Consider the following 9,407-nt stretch of genomic DNA (forward strand, 5'->3'; position numbering starts at 1 on the left):
CCCACAAGTCTTCTCATTTCGGCATGAAATTGGTGGTGAAGATTTTTATTCCCTTAAAGGAGATGTTGCAGTTTGTAAAGTAGCTCTGTACAGTTTTTCAAATAAACTTTTCCAGAGCACAATAGCATATTAGAGCCTAAAATGACCCTAATGAAAGGGAAGACAATGCTCTTTCCTTGCGAGACTCGTTAGTGTCGAGAGGAGCGCCACTTCCCATCTCTACCACCGTTTTCTCTCCTGCTGTCGTAGGCATGGCTCCAGGTATCGTGGTTTCGGTCTTCATAAAAGAAGTCTTCCCGGCTGCCTCGGTACCGGTCGGAGGCATGATCACTGTAACACTGTTCCCAGCTATACTGCCTGTCCACTACATAGGGATGAGAATTCTGTCGGGCTTTGCGTTGTGACGATGATGCATCTTGGCGCCACTGGGAGCTTGGAGACTGGTTAAAAGATGAACTGGGTGACTGAGCTGCAGGGGAGAATCCTGACTGATCCAGCTGTGTAGAACCAAACTTCCCGCTATATGATACGTGCCTGAAAGCACTGTTCATCTGAGGGGGAAAAGAAAAAACGGTTAATCAGAGATACAATAATAGACAAGCAAGAGAGTGTTTGCCTACATGAAACCTAAACTAAATGAGAAGCAGCATTTTAAAATATCTTTGGTCATTTCAATGTATAGTACAAGGTTATCAGTACATAAATATATTGCTTGCCCTCAACTCAAGAGTAGTTATATAAAATACAATATAAACCACTGAATGATGAACATATAAAGAACAGGAACTCAGTAGCACTAGGAATGGATTCATGAATGGACAGAATGTTTTAAGGAAAATATTTTAAGGGGGAGAAATGCCAAAGGAAAACTGCACAAAAATAATAGAGACAGCCAAAACAGAGTTATCAAGTAATGCTGGCTGGTACAGGTTATATATCTTACAAATCGTATCTAATGGAAGGTGAGGCCAGAAAGGTTCAGTGGAGTCAGACTACTGAGCATTAAACAACATAAGTAAAACGTGAGAGATTAGTGGCACACAGGATTTGATGTGCTTGGCTGCGAACCAAAAGGTCAGTGGTTTAAACCACCAGCCTCTCTTTGGAAGAAAAGATGCAGGAGTCTTCCATAAAGATACACAACCTCCACAACCCACAGGTGTGCTTCTACTCATCCCCTAGGGTCACTCTGAGTTGGCTTGGTATAAAATGTAGACGTCCCTTTATTCTGGTCTTTCAACTTCCTTTATTTCATTTTAACATTCTGAGAAATGCAAAAGCCGGAGGAATACTAGCCAAGACCCTAGGTTAAGTCGAGAAAATGAAAAGGAAGAAATGAATGCAAAAGAACTACTGCAGAGCAAGAGAGAAGAGCCTGGCAACTGACTGTGGAGCAGGATGGACAGTGGAAGGCAGCCGCAGCGCTAAGCACAGCTGCAAAGTGCATCCTTACAAGGACGGAACACAGTAAGTTTCTAGTGCGCGCGCACACACACACACTGAAAAGGAAAAAGAAAACGTGAAATGAAGTTCACCTTTTATTTACCTTGAATGCTTTAAATATATATTCCAGCTCAGTGAAAATTAAAACGTGGTTAAAATTCAACAAGTTCACAGAATAATTCAGTTCATTAGAAAAGGTAATTTGTTCCTTAAAAACAACAGTTGTCTGATAACACTTTAACTAGTATGATTTCTTAGCAACTCAAGTTGAATAGTCAGCCTACCATTGCTTGTCTCTGAAAATTCTCTGGAGAAGAGAAAGACCGCTGAATTGTCTGCACTGACAGAGCCACGTTATCCATAGGCCTTTCATATCTGCTAAAAGTAAGAAAACCAACAGATTTTATCTCCCATTCATTCAGCAAATACTTACCAAAATCCAATTGTAAGCAAGACCCAGTTCCCAGAACACAGAACAAATTAGACAAGTTACAAGGTCCCTAACTCCAAAGGACACAGACAAAATAATCCTGCATGGTTATAAATGCTGGTGTATGAAATGATAAAAAGCAACAGAAGCTTAAAGGAAAGAGGGGCTCTGTTTCAGCTTGGATGGTCAGCAATGGCCTTTCTAAAAAGGAAACATGAAGTGAGACCTGAAAAATGGATTATCTAGAGGTAGCATAGTCCAGGCTGAGGAACAAGTTAGTGCAAGGGTGCATAAACTACTGCCTATAAGCCAAATTTAGCCGGCTATGTGTTTTTGTAAAGAGTTTTGTTGGAAAACAAGCATGTTTTGGTTACATATTATCTGTGATAAGTTTAGCTCTGGACAGTAGAGTTAAATAGATTACATGACCTATAAAGTCTGAACTAGTCGCTGCTGACAGGCTCTTTATGGAAAAAACAAAACAAAACTGCCAATCTTTTGACTAGTGCAAAGGGCTGGTTCTCACTGCCATCAAGTCAATTCTGACTCCCAGTGACTTGAGGGCAGGGAAGAACAGCTCCTTTGGGATTCTGAGAGCCTAAATGTTTTATGGGAGCAGAGAGCCTTTTCCTTCTCCTGGGGAGTCATGGGTGGGTTCCAACTGCTAGCCTGTGGCTAGCGATTCAATGCACAGCCCATTCAAAGCCCAAATAGAAGCGATTTTCTGGATTAAATATGAGGGATGAGGCAAAGGAGATTATAGGATAAAATTCCTATTTTGAGGGGTGAGTAGCTGGTGATTCCACGTATTGAGCCAAGAAAGAGGTACAGGCATTGGAACTTAGGGAACTAATTTTGTATGATACATAGAATATTGATCTTAAAGCTTTATACCTTATTCCTCATTCCTCTAGGCGGTATCTTGCGCTACAGTTTTGTTTTTTTACTTATGAAGTACTTTAACGGGTTAATGTTAATTTAAAATATACTTGGAAATAAAATTTGACTTAAGTTTATATCTTTTTCTAGAGCAAGTATTTTATCACCTATGCTAGTATAATAGTACTATGTATAACATTAAATGATGTATTTTAATAGTAATGTATTAATAGTACTGTGGCTATTCGTTCCAGGGGTAAATTTGTCCCTAGTAGAATGTCATTCTCTCCAAAGCACGTAAAATCACTAAATTAAATAATTTTAATTAAATAAAGTACCTCTTCTAATCCTTTGTAGCTGTTAGAAATCTTACAGATCATTTAATCTGACTTCTTGCCATAATTTATACACCTGGTGGTAGAGTAGGTTACTCACGGGACTGCTTTCTGCTCCTGTAAAGCTTTGCAGCACAGGAAATACCCTTCCAATAGTGCTTTAAAACACACACTGTTGCTAAAACTACGCTTCATTCGACCTCAGTGTCTTCCTATAGTCCTTAGGGTAAAATGGCGGTGTCGATTAAGGCACAGCATCACCTGGCCTCTATGTATGTCTGCTATTTCCATTATGTCCTGAGTCCACTGGCCTCCTTCAGTTCCACATCCATCTACTTTAGCTCTCCCGTTGAAACTTTCTCAAAGTACTCACTCTACTCCGTCGGAGAACTTACATTGATTTAAGCAGTAGTCCAGGTACCTGTGTCTTCATTTAAACTCTAAGCTCCACTAGACAATATATGAACAGTTTGTGGGAAACCGATCTTTTCACTCCATTCTCGTGACTGGGCTCTATCACAATGATTGGGTTTGAATCCTATAACTACTGCTTAACAGTCATTGTTCACATATAAGACAGAAGGCAATAATCCCTACCTCATAAGACTTAGCAAAGAGGCTGATAATCACATGGCAGATGCTTAGTAATGTATCTTTCGTAAGTGATGCCCAGTGATAGTACTGTGCTAATACAGGGGTAGATCTTTCCCTGGTAAAATACTATCCTCTCTAAAGCAAAAAAAGATTACTTAGGGAATTAAGTACCGTTTTCTAACTCTCTTTAGCTGGAAGGAACTTTAAGATTAATTCAGCTTCTTGTCCTTATAAACAAAAGAATAGGATCAGAGAAATACAACCAGTTCAAGATGATTACACAATCAATTACACAGGCAGACCTAGAATGTAATTCTACAAACTCTTGGTCCAGTCGTCTGTCTACTAGTAAGAATTTTTAAGCCACAAATAACAGCTGACTAGTGGTTATGAAATTAATTTAACTTTTTAGAAAATGAAACAAAATAGAGTACGCTAGTGTGTAGTCTACTTAATTAAGGGCCTGTAATGTTTTGAGAAACTTTGTTTCTCAATACAGCTGTCAGCCGCTCAGGTGGTGTAGTGGATTACATAGTCCCTTGCTCAGGTGGTGCTAACTCTTCGAAAAATTTCAAGTTTCAGAAACCCAAAGAGGCAGTTAGTTTTATTCTATCAACAGGGTCACTATTCAATCATACTTTAAATCAGTGGCAGTGAGCCTGAACTTTCTAAAAATCATGAACGGGCACGCATATCTCCTCACATATTAAAATGGTTTAACACAGTTATATAACACATAGTTTCCGTCTAGGCTGCCTTGGAATAGACGCGCATGGAACGACCATCCAATGTGAAGAGGCGGAGGAGCAGAAAGGGAAACTAGGCACTCACTATGCACACTGAGATCACCACACATAAGAACACCCTGACACTGACAGTGGGCAGTGATAACGCTTACCTGCTGGGAGAAGCAGAAGTTGGGCTGGAATTCCCAGCATGATGCTGGGAATGTGACACACAGACATCCTGGGAAGCATGGCTACTTCCTAAAAGGAAACGTTCTTGATAAGAGATTTTACCTGAAAACTCATCTCCCCAACCCTCCACCCTAAACCACTCCAACACATAAGACATAAGCTGACACACAACCACTACTTTGCAGTTTCATCTGCAAATGACACATGCACAGTACCGGGTATCAAAAACAAAGCTAGGCAAACAAAGCGCTAGACGGGGTAAATACATGCAATTAGACTGGGCCACTCTGGTCTTTTGTTCAGACCAGGTGCCTGGCAAGTTTCGTGACAGCACATTCAAGAAGCAAAATTTGTAAAAGCAGCCAGGAAAACACTTTCAGAAAATAGTCCTGACCCTTTCAGGGAGTGGACTGGAAACAAAGTCTTTTGAATACTATCCTTATCATTAACCCAAGGTGAAGTTTTAAACTTTTTTCTTAATTATATTGTTTATAATCCTCTTTGTCAATGTTATTAACTTTCATGGAAACAAAGTTGACTATCCAGCAAAGCTAGGGAGAGCATTTCTACGCCCCAAGAAGTTTTAAAACGAACAATGAAACTCAAACCAAATAAGCGAACATGATTGGCTCATTACCTGATCTAAACTGAATTTTGATTGGCCTTCCAAAAAGCTTGATCCCGTTAAGCAGATTCATGGCATAAGGAACAGATATTTCGTGTTTGAAGTTGACAAATGCAAATTGCTTTGGTTTACCATCCTTATCTTTAGGGATTTTTACTTTTGTTACTGGTCCAGCCTACAAAGTCAAAACATTTTCGGATTAAACTGAGAAAGAGCAGAAAAGTGCTCGATGTTTTCGAATGAATTAGTCAACAAAATCTCATCACCAGAAACGCATCAGGAACTTAAAACAAGAGGGCGGGGCAAGCCTCGGATCCATAGATTTCTATCTTGGTTCAAGGGAAGTCCCACAGCGATGGCTGATTTATGTATTTGGGGAGGGGGACTCACAAGATCCTGTGGAATTTACAGTTCGAAGTACGTGTGACTTTAAGATGTTAATCATAGAGCATTTTCCTACCACAAGACAATTTTCGTGGTTTCAAGAGAGAGAAAAAGCGTTTCTCTAGGGCTAAAACTCGAGTTGGTATCGCTCAGATCACACACTGATCAGGAATGAGGTAGGGGTGGGAGTAGAGGAGACTTGTGACTTTTTAGCACACGTGACTTAGGGATTAGACTATAGCACCACTTCAATGGCCTTTACTACGGAGTTTGGGGGGCAGCCTACTGAACCTACGTGAACAACGCTACAGTTTCCTACAGAACTTACGTGAGAAGCAGCTGGTGACGGACCCAGAAGTTTCAGTATAACCTACCAGTGAGTTCTGACAGAGATTACGCTTGGGGGGCAGAGGACAACACTGTGCCGACCTCTGAGCACTCACACGCTGAGACACTGGTCCCCACTCCGCGAACGCCCGAAAGACCCGTCCTCCCTAAGCGCTCCTCGTCGCCTCTGGCCGGCACAAACAAGGGTGACTCCAGAGCCCGGCTTTCAGAGCGCGACCGCGCCCCTCAAAGAGCCGCCTACCCGTCCGCCGCACGGGACCTCTCGGAAAGCACCGCGGGCAGTCGGGCCGGGCCCGACGCGAGCCAGAAAGCGGGCCGATTCCGTCGCTTACCTGGAGGAAAAGCTCGAAAAGGAGTTCCTCTGTCACTTTGGTCTCAAGGTTGCCCACGAAGAGAGTGCAGTCCGCTTCCGCCGCCGCAGCACCCATCTCCGCGCCCTCGCCGCCCCGCGGAAGAGACCCGAGGGTGGCGGCCGATGACTCGCACTGCGCACTCTCGGAAGTTCTGCGTCCTCCCGCTTCCAGGCGTCGCGTGGTTCTGACGTCATCACGCGCGCGCCCGGCGCAAGCTGACGTTCGCGGACGGCTTACGCAAGCTCTCGCGAGGAGAACGTTCCTTAAAGGGGTTTCGCGACCGGTAGCGGCCTTAGGAATGGCTTCCGGAGCCGTTTGGCTGCGGGCCGGAGTCGCCCTGGACTGATCTGTGCGGCTGCCAAGGGCTTGAGGTGATCAAGGGGCGAGCGCAGAGCCTGCGGACAGTGTTTGAAGATGGCTCTGAACGCGATGTCCCTGTCCGCCGGCGACCAAGGGTCCAGGATGGCCCCCCACTCCACTCTGGGCGACCTCCGCCCGCCGGCCTTTGCGTTGGCCATGGTGTCCGGGGACAGCGTCTTCATGAGCAGGCCGGGGGCGGCTCCCCCTGGACCGGCGCCTCGGCAGACGGGGCGGCCGAGCGCCCGCCCGGAGGGCCGTCGGGTAACTGGTGGCGGTCGGAGCCCTACCCGCCTCATAAAGGGCAGGGAGCCGGAGGGCCGGAGCAGAAGCCGCCAGGCCAGATTCTCGCCTTACCCTGCGCCCGGGGTTAAGCTCGATCTCTTACGGAGTGTGCTGCAACAGCGCCTGGTAGCATTTGGGGGTGTCGTGGCTGCCCGAGTCTCGGCTTAAAACGAATGTCACCCTCCCGCCCCACTCCCCCTTGAGCAGCTTAGGAACAAGGCCTTTCCAAAAACTCGTTCTTGGTGCAATCGCAGTCTTCTTTTTAGATGTGTTTTCATTTGACTACCAAAATCCCAGGGGTTCTGTGGACAGCCCATTGTTTGAGCCGCCAGAATGATTAGCTCGGGAATAGATTATTTATTTATTTATTATTTTTTTACTGCCATACAATTGACTCCAACTCAACCTATAGGACAGAGTAGAACAGCCCGCTATGTTCCTGACCTACGGAGCCAGATAGCCACGTCTTTCTCCCAAGAGCTCCGGGTGGGTTGGAACTCCTTACTGACGTTGCGGTTAGCAGCCCCATGGGCATAATCCACTAGGAAAGGATGGGATTATTCTTAAGTAGTCACAAACTGATCTTCGATGGCCACCCTCCTAAACGCCAACAATTCTCTTATACTTCCTATATCACCCATACTTCACTGACGCCCATAAGGCGTACCTTTCCACTACCTGATTCTCATACTTTGACACTTAAAATTCAAGGTTCCTAACTGCCCCCACTCAGATTTTTGTCCTCTTTGCTTTTGGTGGTGAAAGTTGTTGCATCACTTACTCTTCTGTCACTCTTCCATCTGTCCGGCAACAAAGGAATAAAGCTACAGACAAGCTCTCTGACCATAACCACTTTCTAAAGAAAACTGAAACCCAAATTTCTTTCATCATAAACCAACACACATTCCTTTTGTTGCCAACGGCTAAGGATGAATTTTGAACACAAGTTGTCATTTTATTATTCACATTCCCTTCCAGTGTCTCATTCCCTGCTGTCTGCAAACACACGGGTGGATGCCTAGCCCTCGGGTCCCCGCCATGAAGCTGCTTGTTCACTGAGGCATCTTCCTGGAAATGCACTCCTCTCTACTCCTCTGCTCAGTATTTGAGCAAGAATCTTCACTGTGCTCATCCAGTGGATGAGCTTCCTGCCTTTCAGGAGGAAATGAAATGAGGCGACTACAGCCCCCTTCCTCCTCTGTTCAGCAGCTGCAGCCTTAAGAATAGCTGCTGGTTACCGTTGCTTTCCATAATGTACATCCTTGGTGCTTTCCTTAACTGGCTTGATATTTCTGTTTTCTTAACTGTCTACATCAGCGATTTTCAACCTGTGGGGCTCGACCCTTTTGGGGGTCGCTTAAGACCATTGGAAATCATACATATTTAACAATATACAGTTACATATTTTGTGATGAATCACTCTGCTTTAATTATATTTAATTATGTTCAATTTGTAATAATGAAAATATATCCTGCATATCAGATATTTACATTACAATTCATAACATTAGCAAAATTACAGTTATGAAGTAGCAACGAAAATACTTTTATGGTTGGGGTTCACCACAACATGAGGAAACTGTATTAAGGGGTCACAGCATTAGGAAGGTTGAGAACCACTGATCTAACTGCATACATCTCCCAAAGATTGAGGGATGCTTTTAGGGACAAGGTCTTGTAAGTACGAAGTTATGTGAGCAGGTAGACTAAAACTTTTTGCTCAATGGGCCCAGTTAGACTTTCTTAAAATAATTATGTGTGCAGACAAAATTGCCACATACTACACAGGCTTGAATTGTTAGAGCCATATCTTAGGAAGAATGGTGATAAACCAGAGAATTTGCATACACATGAATATAGTGAGAGATCTTGAGTCCAGGTCATAGAAAGAATGTGAGAATAATAGCTACCTTTGACTGAATGCTCTGCACCACACCATGCCCTAAGAACTTTTTAGTACTTTTTTTTGCAATTAGTTATAGAGGACTGAACTTTGTGCATGGTACTGTGCCAAGCCCTGACAATAAAGGAGAAAACGAGGTACATTCCACTGTAATGGAGATTTATAGATCTCATTTAATTCTTATAATAGCCTATAGAGAGAGCTTGCAAGTGCACCTCGACTGCTAGCCAAAAGGTTGAAGTTCAGGTTTACCTAGTGGTAACGTGGGGGGAAATGCCTGCTGATGCATTTCTGAAAATGCAGCCATTGAAAACCCATGGAGCACAGTTCTACCCTAACACCTGGGGTGCTACCAGGCAATGGAATCACCGCAACTTTAACAATATATTTTATTTTACTGCTGAGGAAACTGGAACCTGAGGAGATGAAATGTAATTTTCCAAAATCACACTGTTAGTAAATGGTAGAGCCTTGCCACCCTTTAACCAAGCTTTCTTATCTGAGTCACACAACACAGGCAAAAATTACTTGAGTAACAATTGTCTTAATTCCCC

At 43.8% G+C, this 9,407-nt stretch overlaps 2 protein-coding genes across 3 annotated transcripts; one reads left to right on the forward strand and one right to left on the reverse strand.

Annotated features, from left to right (window-relative positions):
* Positions 1-16: 16 nt before the first annotated feature.
* Positions 17-6,428, reverse strand: RBM7 (RNA binding motif protein 7). 2 transcript variants are annotated; one of them, XM_013007299.2, is made up of 5 exons: positions 6,288-6,428; positions 5,236-5,398; positions 4,580-4,667; positions 1,728-1,818; positions 17-551 (listed from the first exon to the last, which is right to left on the reverse strand). In XM_013007299.2, the coding sequence occupies exons 1-5, from the start codon at positions 6,381-6,383 to the stop codon at positions 189-191; spliced, it is 801 nt and encodes a 266-aa protein (XP_012862753.1). In that variant the 5' UTR covers positions 6,384-6,428; the 3' UTR covers positions 17-188. The 2 variants fall into 2 exon arrangements, with proteins under 2 accessions (XP_012862753.1, XP_004712867.1); XM_004712810.2 differs by having other exon boundaries at positions 1,728-1,821.
* Positions 6,429-6,594: 166 nt separating this feature from the next.
* On the forward strand, positions 6,595-7,185 carry CUNH11orf71 (chromosome unknown C11orf71 homolog). The gene has a single exon (XM_004712811.2). The coding sequence runs from the start codon at positions 6,723-6,725 to the stop codon at positions 7,116-7,118; it is 396 nt and encodes a 131-aa protein (XP_004712868.1). The 5' UTR covers positions 6,595-6,722; the 3' UTR covers positions 7,119-7,185.
* Positions 7,186-9,407: the final 2,222 nt, after the last annotated feature.

The sequence above is a fragment of the Echinops telfairi genome, unplaced genomic scaffold (assembly GCF_000313985.2).
Source record: "Echinops telfairi isolate 266 unplaced genomic scaffold, ASM31398v2 ScPeMD7_7463;HRSCAF=8501, whole genome shotgun sequence".
In the NCBI taxonomy this organism is placed as follows: Eukaryota; Metazoa; Chordata; class Mammalia; order Afrosoricida; family Tenrecidae; genus Echinops; species Echinops telfairi.